Source organism: Bombyx mori, chromosome 14 (assembly GCF_030269925.1).
Source record: "Bombyx mori chromosome 14, ASM3026992v2".
Taxonomy (NCBI): Eukaryota; Metazoa; Arthropoda; class Insecta; order Lepidoptera; family Bombycidae; genus Bombyx; species Bombyx mori.
This window is the reverse complement of record NC_085120.1, coordinates 2636187-2661622: the sequence shown is the minus strand read 5'-3', so window position 1 is coordinate 2661622 and position 25436 is coordinate 2636187. Positions and strand designations below refer to the sequence as shown.

At 42.3% G+C, this 25436-nt stretch overlaps 2 protein-coding genes across 2 annotated transcripts in view; both read left to right on the top strand.

Moving 5' to 3' along the window:
* LOC101742142 (nascent polypeptide-associated complex subunit alpha, muscle-specific form) overlaps positions 1-25436 on the top strand; it is a 55437-nt gene that overhangs the window by 14582 nt on the left and 15419 nt on the right. Inside the window, exon 3 of the mRNA XM_038015406.2 lies at positions 25159-25359. Within this exon, the coding sequence (XP_037871334.1) occupies positions 25182-25359 (178 nt within the window). The 5' untranslated portion in view covers positions 25159-25181. The remainder of the gene's footprint in view (positions 1-25158; positions 25360-25436) is intronic.
* Positions 15420-16256, top strand: LOC105842617 (uncharacterized). The gene has a single exon (XM_038015535.1). It carries the CDS (start codon positions 15420-15422, stop codon positions 16254-16256), a length of 837 nt encoding a protein of 278 aa, XP_037871463.1.

Below are 25436 nucleotides of genomic sequence, written 5' to 3'. Positions count from 1 at the left end.
TTCTATCTTTAGGTGGAGGTGTTCACGTGCAAACATTGTGAGCTTTACTTACCATATATGAGTAGGTAGGCCGTGAGCCCGTTAGAAAAATCCAAAGAGCACACGATTTAACTTTTTTTTCTAGTTCTAAGACTTCTAATGTTCGACAGAGCCAATTATACATACTTATAAATAGGGACCCATCTTAGGATACGATTTATTCAAATAATTTCTCTTAAAATTAATAACTAAAAGTCAACCACGAGAATTAGGAAAATAAATAAACAAAAATCACTATATCAGTGAAAGTACTAAGAGTGAATATCCAGTTTTCATTTTTTTAATTGTTTAAGCAAAATTCTGTTTTTTTTTTTTTCTTTTTTATTGCTTAGCTGTGTGGACGAGCTCACAGCCCACCTGATGTTAAATGGTTACTGGAGCCCATAGACATCTACAACGTAAATGCGCCACACACCTTGAGATATAGTTTAAGGTCTCAGCATAGTCACAACGGCTGCCCCACCCTTCAAACCGAAACGCATTACTGCTTCACGGCAGAAATAGGCGGGGCGGTGGTACCTACCCGTGCGGACTCACAAGAGGTCCTACCACCAGTAACTTTTGACTGACACCGAACTTTGTTGAGGACCGAATTATTCTATACTCAGCTCTAATACTCAGCTTTTTTTTTTTTTTTTTTTTCGGGTAGAGTGCCGAACCTCCTACGAGGTCCCCGCGCAAAAGGGGCGCGCGGGGTATGTGAGACTCAACGGTCTGCATGGTGTTGTGAGCAGACCGCGGGCCCAAGGATTTTAGGACCCACCCACTAGTCTAATACTCACCTGCAATTAGAGTATGTTCATTTGCAAAATTTAATGGGTATTTTTAGTACTACAATCCTGTGAGCCCTCGAATCTAATCTCATAAACGACCTCCATAAATCTAGTCGCGTATTTAATCTAACTACCGTTACGCTCTAAATATTGATACTGTACATCTATCTGCAAACATATTTCTCATCTAAATATTATATACATATGTATACATTATTATATTATGTACAATAAAATAACAATACCACCTCTATTTGGTAATACCATTTGAATAATAGATGGCGTTAATTTATTCATATAATTTGTTCCTATATAATCCATGAACTTTAGCAGCTAACTGTGTTTGAACAATTAGTCACCACTAAGCTTGTGAGGTATGGATGCTTTAAAATAGCTGGACGATGTTAGCCTATATGTGATAATGACGTAAATCTGTTAATTATTCGGTTCGTAATTATCCATTAAAATCACATTGCATATCGAGCTATGAACTCGGAAACATAATTAGGAATAACAAAAGTAAAAAATAAAAATAAAATCCTATTGTGAAAGAAACAATAGACGAAATACTTTGGCATGTTTTACATTACGTTCACTAATATACCAGTAAACTATCCCAAAAGTAACAACAAAAACTGCACAAAGCTTCGCCATCACCATATTAAAGATACATCATCGTATAGATCATCTATATATTAATACGTGAAGCAAAAACTTTGTATCCCTTTTTACGGAAATTGCACGGACGCAGAAGTATGAAATTTTCCACACTTATAGAGTATATAGAGAAGAAGTGCACAATACTAATATTTTTTTTAAATAATGCATAAAAGATACATTAAATCGATAAAGAAAACATTACACACACTACGTACCATGTATTTGACGCACACACGCATGCATACTATTTATTGTCAAGCTTTTGTTCTTGACGTCTGTTGTCAAATAGAGAATAGTTTAAATATTATTTGTCTTTGTTAATATTTTTTATAGTGTAGTCTTGGCAAAATTTGTGATTATAGAAGTATAAAATACAATCATAATAGTGTACAAACTTACAATTCCAATTAATTATAGTCGAATTTCGACTACTACGGGACCTCTAGTACAAATAAAAACACTTACACACACACACACACACAAACACACACACAAGGACAAATAAAAAATAAAAAAAAAACATGACATTACTACTATATTACTTGATATATATGTACATATGAATATAATTACTTAGCTTGAGTGCTGCTGTGATTACACAGTTGAAATTTTGGCAGTAGATGCTTTTTTCACTGTAAGCATTCACTGAGAAAGGATCGCTGTATATATCACTCCTAAGGCGGTAAAACTAGGGATTAACGGCTGTATCACTATAATTATTCGTATTTCTTGGAAATAAATACATATGTCGTCCGGGTTAAGCAGCGTTTCTCAAAGTTCTACTCCTCAAATTGTGAATTTAGGATTGTAAGCTTACATGAGAAGATTGTCGCATTTCAAGAAAAAAAATATAAAATTCAATTTTCGAGATTCTCATGTAAAAGTTAATAAAACTTAAGATAAAATGTTATAAACATTATAAACATAGTCAATGTAATGTATTGTATTTTCAGCACAATATTCCGAATTACCCGTGCGAAGCCGGATCGGATCACTAGTATACATTATAAGATTACGTATAAAATTACACGCCCTTTTTCCGAATCCAGGGTTCTACTTTTGACGATGCCCAACGAAGTCGTCGCGCGTCGTGGCCTAAAGGATAAGACGTCCGATGCATTCGTATCTAGCGATGCACCGGTGTTCGAATCCCGCAGGCGGGTACCAATTTTTCAAATGAAATACGTACTTGACAAATGTTCACGATTGACTTCCACGGTGAAGGAATAACATCGTATAATAAAAATCAAACCCGCAAAATTATAATTTGCGAATTTACTGGTGGTAGGACTTCTTGTGAGTCCGCACGGGTAGGTACCACCGCCCTGCCTATTTCTGCCGTGAAGAAATAATGCGTTTCGGTTTTGAAGGGCGGGGCAGCCGTTATAACTATACTGAGACCTTAGAACTTATATCTCAAGGTGGGTGGCGCGTTTACGGTGTAGATGTCTATGGGCTCCAGGAACCACTTAACACCAGGTGGGCTGTGAGCTCGTCCACACATCTAAGCAAAAAAAATACAATAGTTTTGCCCTAAATATTCATATTTACTGTCTTGCATAAAACTTCAATTTACTCCAATGTAAGCGTGCTCAGTTCAAAAACAGAAAACCGCAATCTATTTTTAAAAGCATACGCAAGAAAACGTTATACTGTATTCAAATCACGAACAACAATAAATAACCGTTAGTGTCACGTGTATCTGTGTGCATCGTCCAATGGGGTCGCCGCATTGCGCGCGCCCGTACCCAGATTGGTCGCTCGGGACCGGAGGCCGTTGAACCTTTCGAATCTGCAAGATAATGCAGCTGAAGGATCGCAAAAACGGTGTAATATATTGTCATAAGCTTGACCTAAGACTGACGATAATACTGATAAGACTGAAGACTGAAGACTGACGACATGTGACTGAAGATAAGCTTTTTCTTTTTTTATTGCTTAGATGGGAGCTCACAGCCCACCTGGTGTTAAGTGGTTACTGGAGCCCATAGACATCTACCACGTAAATGCGCCACCCACCTTGAGGTATAAGTTCTAAGGTCTCAAGTATAATTAGAACGGGTGCCCCACCCTTCAAAACGAAACGCATTACTTCTTCACGGCAGAAATAGGCAGGCTGGTGGACTCTCAAGAGGTTCTACCACCAGTAATTACGCAAATTATAATTTTGCGGGTTTGATTTTTATTACACGATGTGATTCCTTCATCGTGGAAGTCAATCGTGAACATTTCTTGTCTTGCTTGACATGAGCTTGTCATAAAACTGACCAATGAGGGGATTTGAAGGCAACAATTCTCCACGCCAACAACAATGTACGCCAACAGCTTCTTGAACTTTCATAATTTTAATTGAAATAGTTTTGAAATCGCAGCGTGGGATCTGTATACTCGCGTCCCGTTACTCTGTAGTGTAGTTGTTCTCTTAGCACGAGCATATTTCAAACGAGGCTTGTGTGGCAAATATCAGTCTGCATTTTAAAAGAAATCGTAAACAATTAGAGCCACTGAATTTATCCACAGCACATTTCTACAGAATTTAATCCTCTAAGCTTTATGGCTCTGAATGAAATCTGCTATATTGATATTGCTATTGTAAAGCTTTCTTAGAGCGATGACAAGAAATTCTTCAAACAAGGCTTGAAAAAATTTCATTAGCTTAGGATTTCTAAAATATATATAAATTTAACGAAATATTGCCTTGAAACCATAACCCTCAGACACAGGCTACTGAGTTTCTCGCCGCATCTTCGCAGCGGGTCACATTTCCGATCCGGTAGTAGATTTTTGCGAAGCACTGCTATTATTAGAGCTGGTGTTAGCATATTCGTTAAGCTGAGTTCCGTTGGCTCGCCTACTTACTGGTGGCAGGACCTCTTGTGAGTCCGCGCGGGGAAGTACCACCACCCTACCTATTTCTACCGTGAAGCAGTAATGCGTTTTGGTTTGAAGGGTGAAGCAGCCGTTGTAACTATACTTGAAACCTTAGAACTTATATCTCAAGGTGGGTGGCGCATTTATGTTGTGGATGTCTATGGGCTCCAGTAACCACTTAACAACAGGTGGGCTGTGAGCTCGCCAACCATCTAAGCAATAAAAAAAAATAAAAAAAAAGTCAAGCTGAGTTCCGTGGGCTCACCTACTTACTGGTGGCAGGACCTCTTGTGAGTCCGCGCGGATACCACCCTACCTATTTCTGCTGTGAAGCAATAATGCGTTTCGATTTGAAGGGCGGGGCAGCCGCTGTAACTATACTTGAGACCTTAGAACTTATATATCAAGGTGGGTGGCGCATTTATGTTGTGGATGTCTATGGGCTCCAGTAACCACTTAACACCAGGTGGGCTGCGAGCTCATCCACCCATCTAAGCAATAAAAAAAAATTAAAAAACTCACTCGGTGAATCTAGTATAGCGCCCCAAAGCTACTAAAATAAGTAGGCAAAAAAAAACTAGTCATTACTCAAGACGTCTTACGTGATTAACTTGAAAATTTGCACACGCATCAAGGGGTTGACAACAATACAATAATGTTAGTACTTTAGCTTAATATCTTAACCAGAATAAAAATCGTACATTTTTTATTCTGCTCATTATTGAAGCGTTTTATTTGTTTTTTAGGAGAAGGTAGCCATATGTTGTTATTTGATTCTCAAAATCAATAGACAACATAAGTAAGTACCTACCTTCGCTTACAGTGGAACGTCACGCTAAGGTTTGACATCGCCCTCAGCGCGCCAAAATTGAGATAGTTTAAAAATAAATAATAGTAAAAAAAAAAAACTAACAAAATACGCTTTTATAGAATATCCAACTAAAAAATCTTAAGAAAATAAAAAATTTTAATAAATTTGAATTAAAAATAGTGTAAGAAAAAAATGATTTTATTGTAAAAAAGCGTGGGGTGCTTTTCAGGATATTATTAAAATAACCCTTCTACTCATATCTGTTCATAAAATATTTCTACTGATACCATGCACCCCACGCTTTTTTACACGTTTTTTTTTTAAATTTATTTTCTATTTTTTTGTTGGATTTTCTATAAATGCGTATTTTGATAGTTTTTTTAACTAATATTTATTTTTAATTTTTTAGTTGAATTTCATTTTTTTCAATTTTTTTTTAAATATTGAATTGTCATCGGCCTTAATAAGTATACCAAATTTCGAGTTAATCGGAGGTTTTGAAGGGGGTCAAAATCATGTTCAAAGATTCCGTTACAAACATACATACGTCTTAAGCTAATAAAACCGTATTAAAAACGCCTCGGGAATAGTAGTGAATAGTAGTTTACTAGACACCAATTCTGGATTCCATTGGTTGTTTTTTTCGCGAGATCAATTCATTACTACCAAACCATTGCCGTTCGGATTAGTTACCCACTTCAAATAAAGTTCAAAACCGACACGAAACGTGAAAATAATTCAAAAGCATCCTTCAGGATTTCGTCACATAATTTCTATACGAAAATTAATGACACGGGTAGCGTTGTACTCCAGCTCGTTAATAGGTTGAGTACTTTGGATCTTGGCTGGTACTGTGCCTGCGGAGGTCGCCGGAAGTGGGTCGCGCGGTCGACGACCCTAATACCAATCGCTAATCAGATTGTCGTATTTCCAACGTCTACCCATCCTTATGAACCGAACGATATTGAGTGTGACTTTAATCAATTGAATGGCCAATTGAAGATTACCGCTCGCAGGTTTCCAGAATGATCTAATTGAATTAAAATGTATTTATATTTAACGAGCTCACGACCCATCTGGTGTTAAGTGCTTAACGGAACCCATATCTACAATCTCGCAAATGCCGCCAAGGTGGGTACGTTGAGATATAAGTCCTAAGTATAGTTACAACGGCGGCTCCACCCTTCAAACCGAAATGTATTACTGCTTCACAGCATAAATATATAGAAATATAGCACATGCTGTCACGACACAAAGTCATAATACATTATTTTATTATATAATCAATCGTTTTCGCAGCGCACGCGATGTAAAGAATATTTTAGGTAATTTTTTTACACCTTGGGTTACATTTCATATTTTTCTATCTTAGTTTCCCGATCAGGATATTAAGTTGAAATTATAGAACCATTGCATTCTCATCGGAATTTGATAGTGGACAAATTTTCAAATTGGCCGAAATTGCTTTAATTGACAAAAATACATTGGAAGAGCTCGTTGCGTAAATATGGACAAGTAGATATTGGTCACGATAATGAAAGCATTTTAAAGTAATGAGACTCAAGAGTAACTCACCCATATTAAGAAACGATTTTAAACACGGAGATCACGAAAGAGATACATACATACATACTTACTATGTAATTCATTTCAAAGTAATTAAATGAAAAACACCGAACTACAATCTAATTTTGTGTTTATTTTTAAAAAATCTTTTTAGCCTCTTAACTGTAGAATGACTATACATTTTTTTTTCGAATGTCAACAAAAAAAAAGCGAAAATGTGTAATATAGAATCAATCTATATTTTGAGGTGTTAGTTGAGGCCTTCATAGTATTGGTTATGAATGAAAGATTACTGCTGGCCCGGAGGCCTTTTCAGTTTCACCAGGACAGGTGGGCGAGCAAAGGCTCAGCCAGGAGGGATGGGATTTGCTAACAGCTGTCCGAGCGCCTTCAAAGAAGACCTAACAACTCATAAGCAATTGCTTCGCGAATAAATCTACTACCGGATCGGAATTGCGACCCGCTGAGAAGATCCGGCGAGAAACTCAGCGGGCTGATGACATTTTATTGACAGATACCGGGCAAAACTAAAGTCATTATTTAAAAATATTTTAAAAAGCACTACGGCTATAATATTAGGAGGAAGGCCACTTCAAAACCAGGCGGGTTGTGAGCTCGTCCACACATCTAAGCTTAAAAAAAAAAAGAAAAAAGGCCACACACGCGTACACATCTCAGTACGTGGCACAAGACACTATCGTATCACAACCGTCCGGTACCGACGTCAATCCTGAAGACTCTGATCACGATAATCGGACAATTTTATCAAATCACTCCTCCCTCATCCATCCTTGACAAGTGTGCGAAGTTTCAATTCAATCCGACACTCCAAATCGGGAGAAAATCACGTTCAAAGATTCCGTTGTTACCATACCATATACGAAGCTAAGGAAAGCGTGTTAAAAAAATATGAATACATTCGGTAATAAGGTTGAATAGCGAGAATCGAACTGTGCGTTCTCGTTGATAAATCTGTAACGAAGTTGACGTTGTAACGTTATCGATACTGAAGAAATCGAATATCGAATCGATACGTTGGAATCGAGTTAATAATCAATTGAACCTGCAACCGAAGGCACTCAAGACAGTAATTTTAATAACACTATATATAATAAGAGACTAAAATCTACGTCTGTAACTCGACTTAATGACGACCACGGTGTTGGTCTGATAGTTAACGACTCTAAGTACTACACCACAAGGTCTAGTTTCGAATCACGATGAGACTCAGGATACGTACTCGTTAAAGATATTTGGTATTCAGTATTTGGCTATACGTTTTCTTATCTCGTATAGTCATTGCTCATAATACAGGAGAAATCTTAGTTCAGACAGTGTTGAGACTGGAACCGATAATAGTTTATGGTTTCCATTAAAAATATATACACAGTCTTTTTTTCCTACCTTTGAGTATATACTTGAGAGGCTATATCAGCTTCTCCTTGACGTGTAAGTGAGCTCACGGGGCTCAAACCAGGAGCGTTGCTAACACTGGCCCTAGCAAGAGCAGTGCTTCGCAGAATCTACCACCGGATCGGAAACGCGACCCACTGAGAAGAGCCGGCGAAAAACTCAGTGGGCTGTGTTTGTGGGTTAATTAAACCTCGTCGAGCCCTTCGTCGCAAGCGACGGGTTCGACGAGGACGGTGATCGGTGCTTGTGGTACCTAACAGCACTGTTAATGGATCGGGAGGTTCCGTAATGACGTGTTTACAACGTGCCACAACAAGAGAGTTCTCATGTCGTGCCGCCTTTTCAAAGTGGCGCAATTATGCGGACTGTAGATACTTACTGACAGAATCAAGCTCCACACAGTGAAATTAAAATACTAAAGATATCGCTTTCAGATGTCGTTTCTTGTCTAAAACATTGACAGTCACGAAAGAAGGAATTTTATAATAATTATAAACAACAAAGACAATTCGAAATGCATTATTTCCAGAATAGTCCGTATAGCTGTGGAGCTACCTCGCATTTTGACGGGCCTAGTTGATCCAATCAGTTTGTCACAGTGTGAATAAAACTAAAACCAAAGTCCTAGTAATAGAACTAGGACCAGGTACGATGATTCGCTCTAATGAACTCAAAGACCTAGATTTTATTGATCAAATTTGCCTACCTCGGCTCTCTTCTTGGCATTGAAGGTGACAGCGAAAGGGAGAAGAATAGAAGAATCAAGATGTCAAAATCAGCTGTGACTAAACCTATGAAACTTTGAAAAGATCACAATATATCCTATAACAGAAAAGTGAGGTTGGTGCGAACACTGATTTTATCAATCTTCCCTTAATCCTGGATGATACTAAATAGGCATATAAAGTACGAGCGATTCGATTTAAAAAAATATGCAACAGATACTTAGAGCTTATCTCGGCTATGGCATTCACTATGTGATCAGAAATGTCTATGGGCTATGGTAACGGTTTATGTATTTATGGTATAAATATTTATTGAGAAGCTTCAGTTAGCGTTGTAAATCATCTTAATAAATACAATAAAATTGATTTAACAAATTAAATCACAGCTCAACAACAAACTGCTTATAATTCTTACTGTGGACAAAGATGAATAATTTCCAAATATCAAGGAACAAAAGTTAAATAGTCCATGACCGAGAGAAAACGATAAACCACTCGAATTGTCATAGACGACAAAGTGAAAGCAAAAAACGTGTGTTTTATCAGTAAAAAATGTTTTTAATCGAGTTTTAATCATCCGAATTCTAATTGTTTATCCAATTCAAATCTTCAGTGGATCTGTCGATAAATTGATTTCGTTCTAACCGGTCCCGACTCGACACAAATCGATTAAATATTAATCGTACGGGCAGCCGAATCGATAAGCGCTTTTTAAAAACTTGACTCGATTCCAATATGCTACGAATGCATTTCGTATTGCGTCAAAATATTTTTGTATTCACCTTTTTGCCATTGGATGCCATGAATTCTAATGATAAAGCAAATAGACTTTTTTCGTTGCCGTCCACAGCCGACGATAAAGCAGCTCACCTGATGGTGACTGGTTACTGTCGCTCATGAACGTTTATTTATTTATTGTTTAGATGGCTGGACGAGCTCACAGCCCACCTGGTGTTAAGTGGTTACTGGAGACCATAGACATCTACAACGTAAATGCGCCACCCACCTTGAGATATAAGTTCTAAGGGCTCAGTATAGTTACAACGGCTGCCCCACCCTTCAAACCGAAACGCATTACTGCTTCACAACAGAAACAGGCAGGGCGGTGGTACCTACCCGTGCGGACTCACAAGAGGTCCTACCAAGAGGTTTGATTTTTATTGCACGATGTTATTCCTTCACCGTGGAAGTCAATCGTGAATATTTATGAAGTACGTATCTCATTAGAAAAATTGGTACGTGCCTGCGGGATTCGAACACCGATGCATCGCTACATACGAATGTACTGGACGTCTTATCCTTTAGGCTACGACGACTTCAAACGTGTCAAGGTTAGAGGTGCCGCGATGATGCTGTCCACCAGTGAGTACTCTTCAGAAACCTCGTTTGAAGAAAAACATGCCACAGCTCTTAGCCAACACCGTGAAGAGAAGCTCATGCCTAATAGTACGTGCCAGAAGGAACACACTATGGATGAACGCAGTGGTTTTCGGTAGTATGAATGGATTTTGCTCCGATGGCGAGCGGTGAGATGGTAAAACGAGATAATGGGATCATCTCAAACAATCCCTCGGAACACTTCCTTGCAGTTTTAATGGACGCTTTCACAAGACAATTAAGATAGCGATATCATAACATATTTAACATCAGATAGGCTTACTATTGCCAATGTTTTTTAGAAAAGAAAAAATTAAGCGATGTTTGTATTGAAGAGGTACTTGCATGTACAGGTTCCAAATCAAATACACGAAACGAAATAAATAAGATTGACGTATCTATCTAGATTTCTAAATCCAGGTTTTTTTTTATTCACATGTGAATACGGAAACTTGTTTAAAACATAAACGCGCACATATTTTCATCTTTTTATTTATGTCGGCTATTTACAGAGCCGAATCCATTTTGACAGGACTTTCATTGTTCATTGTCAGATGGAAATTATCTCAAAGAATTATCTCATAGTAATAGTTGAAAAACCGTATAAGGAAATCAGAATGTTAATCGCAATTAAGATACACCACCTACTTCTGCAATAGCAATGGTTTATTTGCGAGGAGAAGATTTAGAAAAGAAGAGTTCATTCTTTTCAATTCGTACCACGCCGTTGGTACTCTTTTAGAGTAGTTGCAGCAATACTTATCTAGTATTACTAAATCACTAACCCCTCAATTCCTTGGTGCCACTAATAAGAATTTCCCACGTGTGCTGGACCTATGGACTTTGGTGGCTCGTGTGCTAGATCTATGAATCAATCGATCGACAATTCTAAGAGGGCTTTGTATAGTTTATAGTTTATAAGGTTAAAAACATACATGGGGCTTGCAATGGATGCTGTTCTGTTGAATGTTTTCTGAGATAAAGATAATTTTAAAGAATAAAAAACTTTTCTCCCTTTTTTCGTGTATGAGCAGACGAGCTAAAGAAATGCCTGATCTTAAGTGCATCAACATGACACGACCCAAGTTCCAATCCGTAGTCTGTTGCGACTATTTCAGTCTACAGTGAAATAGACAGAACGGTGTTATCTGTGTAACTGTGTGTATAGCCTCCCAATACGCCCCACTAAAATGAAATCCATATTATTGACTTGGCAATGAACTGAATGTGACCGATCAATTTCTAAGTACATATCTATATATAATTACATACATATATGTAACTGTTCTGTGCGTGTGACGAACTCTTTTGGAATTGGTCCACCCGCGATTTTGATGAAATTTGTTGGTGTATTATGGATTCGAGAGTGGTTTAAATTCATAATCCGGTACTTTAATAACTATTTTCATTAAAAAAAAAAAATCAAAACGGACGAGACTGTTACAGTTTATTAAAAAAAAAAATACTAACTAATTATTTAGAATACATGACCCAGCTCGGTAAAATCTGGAAGGACTGTAACATTACCCAGAAAACAAAAATAAAACTAGTGCTCACTCTGGTCTTTTCCATTTTTCTATACGGAGCGAAGACCTGGACCCTTAAAGCGGGTGATCGAAAACGCGTGGATGCTTTTGAGATGTAGTGCTGGAGAAGAATGCTCCGAACACCTTGGACAGCTAAGAGAACCAAATATGTCTATCTTTTTTTTTTTTTTTTTTTTTCTCGGGCCCGGGGCCGAACCTCCTACGAGGTCCCCGCGCCTAGGGGGCGCGCGGGGTATGTGAGACGTGTTGAGAGCAGATCGCGGGCCCAAGAATTTTAGGGCCCACCCACTAAACGACTCCCCTGCACTCTTACACCCGACGTCCGATCTCCGTCCGGGGTCAGAACCCGTTCAGAGTAGGGGGGTTCCCGCGGTCAACACTACAACCAGACACGCGGCGCCACCCTGAGGACGCCCGACCGACGGGTCGTCGAGGCGATAGTCGACGACCAACGACGTCAGTCTCCGCGGTACGGCGGCCCTACCAGGCCGCCCGGGCGGTGCCGCTGGTGTTCCGGGATACCCCGCTGGGCCAGAACCAGCCTGCCGGGTCGGAACGCGATACACCGCCGACCGGGTTGCTCTTCAACAGTATGTTCGGCGACGACTGCGACGACGAAAATGCGGACCGCATCGCAGTCCGCAGCCGCCGACGCGCCGTCCCGTCCTCCTGGTGCCAGCGCGCTAGAGTGACGGTAGCGTGCGGCGCAGCCTCAACCCCCTTAGGTCGCCCCGTGACCATCACCGGGAGGAGACTGCCTCCTCATAGGGGCTGGAGCTGGACAAACGCCCTCCTCCGACCCCCGGCCCGACGGCGGCGACACGGCGCCTAGAGGGAAGAAGAGCTCTCCCTCTCCCGCTCCGCCACCTCCTTCTGCGAGATGGTGGACTCGCAGAAGTCGAGCATCGCCTGCCAGGACTCGTCGCTGCCGATCATCGTAGCCACGACGGTCGGAAGCGACAAGTCCGGTCCTATTTTTGCAACGAGGACGCGGCGCTGCTCCGCGAAAGCGGGGCAGTACGCGAGCGTGTGCTCCGCCGTGTCCTCGTTGCAGCCACTGCAGTGGTGGCACTTCGGCGTCGGCTCCCTCCGGGCGACGAGGTGCAGGTAGCGACCGAAACAGCCGTGTCCCGTGAGCACCTGCGTCGCCCGGAAGGTGAGACGTCCTCGGTCGCGATTCACCCAGTCCGAGAGGACCGGGCGGATCGCCTCGACGGTCCGTCGCCCGTAGGCGGGGTCCGCCAGGCGGCGAGACCACGCCTCGAGCACGGCACGCCGAGATTGAAGCTTCCGCGCTCGAACTTCCGCCGCGCCAGGACGCGGCTCCCCCCTGGAGCGGAGATCGTATCGCCACGCGTAATCCGCAGCGAGCGCCTCCACTTCCAGGTCCCAGGGAGGCGTCCCAGCTAGCACGCACGCCGCCTCGAACGAGACGGTGCGGTATCCACGAACCGCCCTGACCGCAATCGCGCGCTGCGGACGTCGCAACGCCGCAACGTTGTCGCGGGTCAGGGCGTGGTACCACACGGGAGCCCCGTACAGTGCCATCGACCGCACCACCCCCGTGTAGAGGCGGCGCACCACCACGTCAGGCCCCCCGACGTTCGGCAACAGCCGACTCAGCGAGCCGGCGGCCGCCATCAATCGGGGACCTAATCTCTCAAAGTGAGTGCGGAAGCTCCAACGACCGTCCAGTACGAGACCGAGGTACCGTAACCCGGTCGCCTCGATCTCGACGCGAACGCCTCCGATCACAAGGTGGGCCCCATGAGGCGGCGCTCTCCGGGCCCCGTGAAACAACAGGGCCTGGGATTTATCGAGCGCCACCTCCAGACCCAGCCTTCGGATCCTGCCAATGACGAAGGCCACCCCCGCGCAAGAAAGACGAGCAGACTCGCGCAAATCCTTCCCCCGGGCCACGACTAAAGTGTCGTCCGCGTAGCAAACTATACTCAGACCCGGGAGAGGAGCGCTAAGGGCACCCCGCAGAACCCAGTCATAGCCGATGTTCCACAAGAGAGGGCCAAGGACCGACCCCTGTGGAACACCGCGCTGGACGGGGAAGCGGAGCACCGTCCCATCGTGCCCGGTGCACACGACCGATCTATCCTCGAGGTAGGACCCGATCAGCCGACGGAGATACGCAGGGACGCCGTGATACTCCAGCGCCCCTGCGATTACCGACCAGGACAAGGTGTTGAACGCGTTGGCGATGTCAAGGGACACCACCAGTGCAACCCCGCCCCGGCCGACAGCCTCATCAGAGAGGGCACGCACGCGCATCACCGCGTCGATGGTCGAGCGGCCCTCCCTGAATCCGAACTGCTCCGCTGACAGATCGGGACCCACCCCCGTCAGATGTTGGACGATGCGGGCGGCCACCACCCGCTCGAGCAGTTTTCCCGCCTCGTCCAGCAACACGATGGGACGGTACCCCGCAGGTGAGTCCGCAGGGCGTCCCTCCTTCCTCAGCAGAACAAGTCTGCCCGTCTTCCACTGCTTCGGAAACCGTCCCGACTCGAGGCAGGCTTCAAAGAGCCGCACGAGCCGGTCCCCAAGGGTACCGAAGGCCAAATCCCAGACCCGGCCGTGAACACCGTCAGGGCCGGGGGCCCCGTCCTTCCTCCGCATCCTCGACACGGCCGCACGAATCTCATCCTCCGAGATGCTCGGACGTACTACCTCAGCAGGGGCATCACCGCTCACGCTACCGCGTGGTGGCGCGCCCATGGAAGGGGGCTCAAAGCCCCTCTCCATCCGCGGGAACAGCCCGGAGACAATCTCCCGCAGCTGCTGAGGCTGGAGACGCTCCGTCACCGGGAGCGCCCACGGCCGCAATTTCTTGCGGACTGTTTGGTACGGGCGCCCCCAAGGATCTTGGTCAAGCGTCTCCAGAAAATATGTCTATCTTAGACCAACTGCAAATCAAGACAAGAGTGTTTACACTCTGACTTCGCCCCGCACTCGATTACTTCGGTCATATTGCTCGGAAAACAATTGATAGCCTAGAGAGGCTAGTGTGGCATCTACCTATCCACCTACACACACAAACACACACAGACACACGCTAGCACACTTACTATGTATATTGTCATTTATATAATATATACATATAATAAATACATTTAATAATAACACGCACACATTTATACTACAACCATAATATTAGTATATTTACATATTTATTATAATTACACCGACACCACACGATAAAATAACGGCAATAGAATGTGCAACGAAAACGCACATTCTAACGGTATTTGCAGTGGAGTGTGCGGGGAGACAACCCCGTTCCGGCGCATCGTCCCAACTGACAGCGATTCTCTCGACTTCACGCAGATCGCATGTCGCCTATCGATAGCTTACTTATTTCGTAATTCTTTGTTTCCTGTATGTTTATTAAATTCAGTTTCCACCTTGCTTTTCTATCTTACTATTTAATTCTATGAACTAATTATTCTTCGTCTGTGCTGTGCTACCTGTTTGTGCGTGTTCAACTTGTTGTACATAAATAAATATTAAACCTGGACCTTTAGTGATCAATTTCATTGACTTTGTGGTGTAATTTAAATCGACATAAAACTATTTAACCTAAAGTGGTGACCCCGGTTCAAGAACATTTTAAACACAAAATAAAATGAATACAACAAAAAATATCGCCGGTGATTCGAAAAACCAAGCGCACGTTTCCATTGACTCATCTGGTGAATCATGTCGTGTCGGAGTACGGATCCCACCGTTTTGGCCGCAGGAACCGGCATTGTGGTTTGCACAAGCGGAAGGACAGTTCGCGTTGGCGAACATCACAAGTGACGCAACAAAATTTTATTACGTCACCGCCCAACTTGACCACATCTATGCTGCCGAGGTAAAAGACATAATTATCGCTCCACCTGAAATAAACAAATACGAGAAATTAAAAACGGAATTAACTAAGCGACTATCCGCATCACGTGAAAAGGAAGTGCAACAGCTTCTCATGCACGAAGAGCTCGGTGATCGTAAGCCTTCCCAGTTTTTACGTCATCTACAACACCTGGCAGGACCAAACATTCCAGAGGATTTTTTGAAGACGATATGGACCAGCCGTTTGCCCAGCAGCATACAGGCAGTCCTGGCTGCTCAGCCTTTAACTCCGCTTCAGACACTCGCCGAGGTGGCAGACAGGGTGAATGATATAGTACCAGCAACACCTGTAGTCGCTAGTACTTCTGCTACCACACAGAATACTATCGACCAAATGGCCAAAATGATAGCACAACTCACCAAGCAAGTCCACGCTTTATCAACTCGAGACTCAATACGATCAAGGCCCACATATAGAAGAGAAAAAAGAAGCCGTAGCACTAGCAGATCACATTCTTCTCACAAGAAATATCCCAACTGTTGGTACCATGCAAAATTCGGCACAAAAGCGAAGAAATGCATGAAACCCTGCGATTTCTATTCGGGAAACGCTCCGGGCAGTCGGTAATGGCGACTCACGATTGCCCTGGTTCTGGTCGCCTGTTCATCACGGACCGAAAAACCAAAACACAGTTTCTCGTAGATACAGGAAGCGACCTCTGTGTTTTTCCACGGACTGCAATTAAAGAACGAAGACAAAGAACCAATTATCAACTCTACGCTGCAAACGGGACACTAATCAATACTTACGGATATAAACATTTGGAATTGGACCTTGGACTTCGCCGCAACTATACATGGAAATTTGTAGTAGCCGATGTTTCCAAAGCCATAATAGGCGTTGACTTTCTAAGTTTCTACAACTTATCTGTTAACTGCCGACACAAACGTCTTGTGGACAATACAACCACATTACAAACATCTGCAACACCAGCCCGGTCTGACGTCATTTCTTCGATTCGCACAATATTGGTGAAGACGAACTATCACGAAATCTTAAAGGAATATCCAGACATAACTCGACCATCTGGAGCTCCGCGTACAGTTAATCATAACACCGTGCACCATATACGGACAACACCTGGACCACCAGTTTCCTGCAACCCTCGACGTCTGGCTCCTGACAAGCTAAAAATCGCTAAACAAGAGTTCGAGTCCATGATACGAAATGGCATCGCTAGGCCGTCAGAGAGTCCATGGGCATCACCGTTACACCTTGCTCCAAAAAAGGACAATGGATGGAGACCATGTGGCGATTATCGCATGCTAAATGCGCGTACAATACCTGATTGTTATCCGATACACCACATCCAAGACTTCGCCCACTGCATCAATGGTTGTACCATATTCTCCAAAATAGACCTAGAAAAGGCTTACCAGCAAATTCCTGTTGTTCCAGAGGACGTACCAAAGACAGCTATTACCACACCTTTTGGCCTGTACGAGTTCCCCTTCATGACGTTTGGTCTGCGTAATGCTGGCCAAACGTTCCAAAGATTCGTCGATGAAATAACCAGACGTGCGTGTTCAACTTGTTGTACATAAATAAATATTAAACCTGGACCTTTAGTGATCAATTTCATTGACTTTGTGGTGTAATTTAAATCGACATAAAACTATTTAACCTAAACTAGGCCTAGAGAGGCCTTACTGATGGTGGGACCTCTTGTGAGTCCGCGCGGGTAGGTACCACTACCCTGCCTATTTCTGCCGTGAAGCAGCAATGCGTTGCGGCTTAAAGGGTGCGGCAGCCGTTGTAACTCTACTGAGACCTTAGAACTTATATCTCTAGGTGGGTAGCGCATTTACGCTGTAGATGTCTATGAGCTCCAGTAACCACTTAACACCAGGTGGGCTGTGAGAACGCCCACCTATCCAAGCAATAAAAAAAAGAGGCTTTTCGTGACAGGGAAGATCGAGGGAAAGAGACCGCGCGGGCGCAGTCCGACAAAGTGTTTCGACCAAATCCGCACCACACTAGAGCTCCCATCCTACGAACCCTTCATGTCTGCAGCCTTCGGGGGCGCTAGAGAGGCATTACAATAAGAAAAATCCTGTCAAACTATGATGGTCACGACCCTCAGCAATGAGAAAACGACGCGAGGAAGAGAAACAAAATATATCAATGCGATAAGGCCATGCTATCACTAGTTAGTATTGTAACATAAACTATGTTGATTGGTTTTCGAGAGTTGTAGACAAAATAAAAACAACACACGTTTCGTATTGTAGTCCATTATTATCAGTGTGCTTAGTGCGAGTTTCTTAACGTTCTCGATAGCGTAAAAGTTAAGCCAATTTTGTATGCAGTTGGAACAGCGCCCCTAGCGGCAAACGTACGCAAACGATCCCATTCCATACAAATATGAGCTAACTTTTACGCTATCGAGAACGTTAAAAAACTCGCACTAAGCACACAGATTATTTTTTTATTGCTTAGATGAGTGGACGAGCTCACAGCCCACCTGTTTTTAAGTGGTTACTGGAGCCCATAGACATCTACAACGTAAATGCGCCACCCACCTTGAGATATAAGTTCTAAGATCTCGTATGGTCACAACGGCTGCCGCACCCTTTAAGCCGAAACGCATTACTGCTTCACGGCAGAAATAGGCAAGGCGGTGGTACCTACCCGCGCGGACTCACAAGAGGTCCTACCACCAGTAAAAAAAGACGGCGTTAGTTAACTTCGTACGATACTTTAACTGCACCATGCATGCAGTTTTGCAGCCCCAACGTTTTTCAATGTTAATTTAAATCGAATATTAAACCATTGCTATTCAACAACAGCGAACCGGAGTTATGTTACCCGTCTGCTGAAAAAATTTGATATAAAATTTGGCCAAACGACCCTTGGATCAGTGTGCTTAGTGCGTTTTTTTAACGTTCTCGATAGCGTAAAAGTTAACTCAAATTTGCATTGAGTTGGAACGTTTCACTACGTTTGCCACTAGGGGCGCTGTTCAAACTGCATGTATACAAATTTGAGTTAACTTTTACACTATCGACAACGTTAAAAAACTCGCACACAACAAACACACAGTGTTAAAACTACATTTTTAACCCGAAAATTTATTGAAGAAAAAACAACGAGCGAACAATTTTGCTTAATCACTAACTTCAAATCTGATTGAGTTTTTTTTTTTTATCCATCCTCCTTTTAAAGCTATTACTAAAAACGATTTGTTAAGTCCGTATTACTAGTTGAATGAATGTAACCAGATTTGAAGATTTTTACATTAAATACACAGTAATAACGTCGAAGCGATTCTAAAAATTGTTTTGAGCTGCGATTAAATGTGCGAATAATATTTATAAATACGAATTCACAATATGAAACAAGGCCAGTAAACCTTGTTAAAGGGGTGAAGGCTGCGTGACCTGGATCGGTACTGGACGCGTTGCCATGACAACGGGAGCTCGAACAGAGTCGATATCTATTTAAAATTGCGTCCTACTACACTGCACACTTCTCTTACCTTCAGCCATTATTAAGCTGAAGGCTTTTAAGCAATTCTTTTAAGTAATCTATACTAACATATAAATCTACAGGGGTTTTTACGGATGTTCCCTTATAACTACTGAACCATGCATTCGATTGACTTGAAACTTGATATTCATGTAGAAAATACATGTACTTAATGGATAGGCTAATATTTATATGAGCGTTGGACTCCCTACACTAATTGCAGGGTCGTTAATGATGAGAATCGTTGTGGGGGCGCTAATGAAAAACGCTAAATTTAAAATTTCAGCTTTTATCAACTTATTATTTATTATTATCATGTAAATTAACTACTATTATTATGAATACATCTTTATTTATATATATTTCTTCTGTGCGTGTGTTTGTCACTGAACTCCTTCTAAGCGGCTGGACAGCTATAATGATTTTTTTTTGTATGCGTTTGGTTGGCACCCTGGATGGTTTAGATTCACAAATCAGCCCGGCAGATGGCACTGCAGTCGGTATCTAGGGAGTTTATCTTTGTCAGAAATAATTTATATGGCAAAACAACGTTTGCCGGGCCAGCTAGTACGTAATAAATACACTTGTGATTACTGATTCCGTCAATGGCAATATCACTCGTAACAGTGATTTTGGGCAAGGGTAAAATTATGGTTTAATGTGATGAGCGGACTTGTTTGGTGTCAGAGGAAAGCTAAGACTCGAGAATGTTACGTTACCGTAAACTGTGATCCCTAACAAAACTTTAGTCAGCAAAGAAACCATTTGTTACACCCGTTACGAGGTTTTGCTAATCAAACAGAGATTTTGCTCGATAAATCTTATTTGTGAAAATTGAAAAGAAAAACTATAATATAACATTTTTTTATTGCTTAGATGGTTGGATGAGCGCACGGCCTATCCGGTGTTAATTGGTTACCGAAGCCCGTACATTAACAACGTTAATGCGGACACGTACCTTGAGACTTTTTTAACTTTCTATAGTGCAATAGCAGCCCGAGCCTTCAAATGTTTTTTTTTTTTTTTTTTTCCTACCTAAGCTGATAGCCCTAGCGGCTATGTCAGCGTAACGCTAACTTTAGTAGATGAGCTCACGGGGCTCAAACCTGACGATGTTGCTAACACGAACCCTAGCAAGAGCCGTGCTTCGCAGAATCTACCACCGGATCGGAAACGCGACCCACTGAGAAGATCCGGCGAGAAACTCAGTGGGCTGTGTCTGAGAGTTAATTTACTCGTCGAGCCCTTCGTCGCAAGCGACGGGTTCGACGAGAACGGTGACCGGTGCTTGAAGTACCTAAAAGCACCGTTAGTGGATCAGGAGGATCCGAGATGACGTGTTTTGGGCGACGTCGACTGCTTTCCATTCTGTCCGCAGGATCGGGAATGTAGTTACCGGCGGCCACGATGAGAGGGTTCTCGTGTCGTGCCGCTTTATCGAAGTGGCGCATGGACGCCGACTGTAGATACTTACTGATGGACTCTAAGTCCAGGTCGTCATGGAGGTCGACATTCCTGACGAACCACGGGGCCCCGACGGCTATCCTGCAAAAACGGGATTGAATGATTTGGAAGGATTTTAAGTGTATGCGGGCCGCGTGAGCGAACACTACACTTGCATAGGTCATGACGGGGCGTATGCAAGTTTTGTAGAGTGTCACCTTATTTCTAAGGGACATTTTACTTCGCCTACATATCATCGGGTAGAGACGTCCTAGAATGAAGGCGGCACGGTCGCGTACCGTCTTGATGTGGGGGCGGAATGTCATCCTACTGTCGAGGGTGACGCCTAAGTATTTGACCTTCGGGGCCCACGGTATGGGCTGGTCGAACATCGTGATTGGGCGAGCCTTCAAACCGAAACACATTACTGCTTCACGGCAGAAATAGGCAGGGTGGTGGTACCTACCCGTGTGAGCTTGCAAGACACCCTACGACCAGTAACATCAGATAAGACAAAAATTGTCGACAAAATAACCATTTACTCATCCATTACTAAAAATTTAGCCACATGTAACATCATCATAACATAATATGCATTGAGCAATTGTAATATTTGGCAATTTAATCGTTAATGTTGCACAAAAATATTCATCTAATTCTAATTAAGAAAGTTCTTGAATGACGACCGCGTGACCGCGTTCCGGAAGACGTCAGACAAGATTTTTTTTATTTATTGCCCTTGCAGGCAGACGAGCATACGGCCCACCTGATGGTAAGTGGTGACCGTTGCTCATTGACTTCAGCAATGCCAGGGGCAGAGCCAAGCCGCTGCCTATCGCTTAATACTCTCCACGAGCCTCGTTTGAAGAAGGACATGTCATAGCGCTCGGGAAACACCGTGGTGGAGGTCTCATTCCATAGCCGGATGGTACGTGCCAAAAACGATCTCTGGAAACGCAGTGTCGATGAACGCAGCGGTTCCAGATAATAGGGATGAACTCTGCTCCGATGGCGGGAGGTGCGACGATAAAAAGGAGATGAGGGATCATCTCAAACAGTTCCTCAGAGCACTCGTTGCATATATATATAATTAAGAAAATATAGTAAAAAGCATGGGGTGCTTTTAAGCAAATACAACAATTTCCAATTTGCTAAAAGAAAAAAAAGAAAGCCCTCAAATGAATTTGTTGTTTTGACTGTCGAAAGTAAATAATGGCTCTAACTGTTTAAAATATTGAATTGTCATCGGGCTCTTGATAGGTACGCCAAATTTCGAGTTAATCCGACGTTTTGAGGAGGGTCAAAATCACTCTCGCTAACGTAAATCGCAAGATAAGCTGTAAGGACTATATACTATAAGGACACTAAAAAATTTATTAAATTAACTTTTAATATTTTTGATTACACCCACACACACCCTCTTACACTCACTCATGCTCACACTCACTACACACATAGGGTACATTAATACATACATTAATTTCAATATCACATTTTTGTTAATTATAATATTTTAAACTCGCATATTGTCACTTTTAACTAATTTATGAATTTCGGTTTAATTTTTGCCTAGTAATTTTGAACTTTTTTGAGACTGAAGTTTTATCACCTTTTTTTTAAACGCTAGGGAATCCTTTTACGGATATTCGGTCGAGGGAGGTTTTATCACCTAGTTGAATTATAATAAATAAATAAGTTTATATAAAAACTTTTATATAAGTTTCGAAAAATAACATTCACACCGACGCGTTAGTCTACCGAGCAATTTCACCCGCTGGAAGATCTTCCTTAAACGCGAGATTAAGCCTTAAAGAAAACTTAGTTAGACTTATGCCTTAGAAGTTTTTATTAATGTTTGGTTTGTTGATATTGTTTCCGATTATCGTGGTATTAATGTGAACTCAAATTTGTATGCAGTTGGAACAGCGCCCCTAGCGGCAATGTAGGCAAACGTTTCAACTCCATACAAATTTGAGTTTACTTTTACGTTATCGAGAACGTTAAAAAACTCGCACTAAGCGCACTGATGTAAGGGTCGTTTGGCCAAATTTTATATCTCATTTTTTCAGCAGACGGGTAGCATAGCTCAAGCTCGCGTTGGTTAAATAAAAATGATGAAAAACGTTTGGGCTGCAAAAGTACATGGATCCTGTGGAAGTCGTCGTGGCCTAAAAGATAAGGCGTCTGGTGCATTCGTATATAGCGATGCAACGATGTACGAATCTCGCAGGCGGATACCAATTTTTCTAATGAATTACGTACTCAACAAATGTTCACGATTGACTTCCACGGTTAAGGAATAGCACCGTGTAAAAAAAATCAAACCCGCAAATTATAATTTGCGTAATTACTGGTGGTAGGACCTCTTGCGAGTCCGCAAACGCATGTCTAGCGGCAAACGTAGCCAAACGTTCCAACTCCATACAAATTTGAGTTAACTTTTACGCTATCGAGAACGTTAAAACTCACACTTAACAGTTTTTCCGGACGCGGCGAGTGAACGAGGCGGTCTTGAAGTTTGTTAATAAAACAGCATACGCTCTCAACACATGTCGCATTCTGTTCACTAACGACATATCCTTTAGTCGTGACGTGACGTCGCCCCTAATAAAACCGATCCCTTAGTAAGGGCTCGCTTCGAAATGATTTTTGTGTTGTTTTTGTTTTTATAGGTACATCTATAGGCATATAGGTACATTTATAGGTAGGTAGGTAGGTACAGATAGTCCTTGCTTAATTCGAGACAAAAATATTGCCTTCTTACCACAATACCCAAATTCTTTTATTCATTTTTTTATATACAAGTGTGCACTATATACTGGTGATAGAGTGTAATGTGAGCCTGTAGGGATAGCTACCACCACTCTGCCAATTTCAGCCCTAAATGCTTTTCGATTTGAAAAGTGGGGCTGCCGTTGTACCGTAAAACTGAAACTTAGGACTCATGACTCAAAGTGGAATTAACTTTGTTGATGTCTATCTCTGAGGGCTCTGGTTACCACTTGAAACCAGATAAGCCGTGAGCTCGTCCACTTATCTAAGCAATAAATAAAAAATAAATAAAATCCTTTATGGATGTGTAATTTTGTTATTATCGATATGTTGTGTAAAATTTGCTTATTGTTGATAGTAATAACACTTCTCCGTATAGTGGGTTGTTTAAAAGAAAGCGTTGTATGTTGTATGTCTATGTTTCTTACTTTCAATAAAGAGCAATCTATCTATCCTTTGATTCCTGGTCCGCGACAACTCAAGTAATGAATGCAATCATAAATTATGGAATTAAAAAGCTGTATGAGAATTTAAAAGCTAAACTTTTAGTTTATGTAGACCTTTATTCGTGCATAAAGTAGAGCCCGTTGAGTTTCTCTCGGGATCTTCTTAAAGGGGCGCGGTTCCGATCCAAAAGTATAATAGAATCACTCGCGAAGCAGCTGCTCTTTAGTTAGTAGGCCTTCTCTAAACTAGCGAATTTGTACATAAGTCCTAGCCAAGAAGCTACGTCGAGGCAAGGGCCGCGATCGTCCCATTAAAAAAAAATTGCAGGTCAACGAAACGAAATTTACTCGTAAATCAAAAAACCACAACTAATTAAATCAACATCAATCAATTAATTCTATCTCATAATCGAATTATCCATTCTTATATAGGTTACCAGTAACGAAGTCACGGAATTCCAATAAATTACCGAGAATTCTTGCTCGATTCAAAATTTAACACGAGGAGAATTTTAAAAAAAAGTATATTTACAACAGACTGCAGATTAGATTGAACTAGAGGTCCCGCAGTAGTCGAAATTCGACTATAATTACATAATTGGAATTGTAAGTTTGTACACTATTATGATTATTTATGATTGTATTTTATACTTCTATAATCACAAATTTCGCCACTATAAAAATATTAACAAAGACAAACAATGCTTAATCTATTCTCTATTTGACAAGAGACGCCAAGAACAAAAGTTTGACAATAAATAGTATGCATGCGTGTGTGCGTCAAATACATGGTACGTAGTGTGTGTAATGTTTTCTTTATTGATTTAATGTATCTTTTATGCACTATTTAAAAAAAAAAATTTGCATTATGCACTTCTTCTCTATATTCTCTATAAGTGTGGAAAATTTCATACTCCTCCGTACGCGCAATTTTCGTAAAGAGGGATACAAAGTTTTTGCTTCACGTATTAATATATAGATTCTCGATTAAATTGCAGAAGAAAGGTTCTAAATGGTTTTTACGCCATTACCTTTTTCTTCAGTACCGTTTTTTTCGTAGATTCGTAGACAGATGAACTCACAGCAAATAAAGCCAAACATTAATGCCATTATCGAGAGATAAGGTTCAAGTATCAATCCGCGGGATGACTATTTTTTCCTCTACCCATTTGCTGGTAGCCTACAGGGTTATTCCAGCTTCTCACGGACGGGTAGGTGAGCTCACGGACTCATGATAGAATTTGCTAACACTAGCCCTAGCTAGAGCAGAGCCAAGCCGCTGCCTACCGCTTATTAACTTCGACGAAAGGAATCTCTTAAGTGGTCCGAATGTGTTTCAGCGCGGTGCGATGGCGATGCGGTGATGGCGGATGGCGAGGCGGAAGCGGTGGCGGGCGAGGAGGCGGCCCGGAACGCGGGGATCGAGCGCACCTACGTGCACGACGTGTACGACCTCGCCGGCGAGGAGGACGGCGCCGCCGCTCCGCCCGTGCAGGCCTTCCTCTCTGAACTCGAGCCCGGCAGCCTGGTCTGTGACGTCGGTGAGTGAACAAGTCTTTTTGTTATACTGATGTTATACTTTGAGTCCGCACAGGTAGGTACCACCACCCCGCCTATT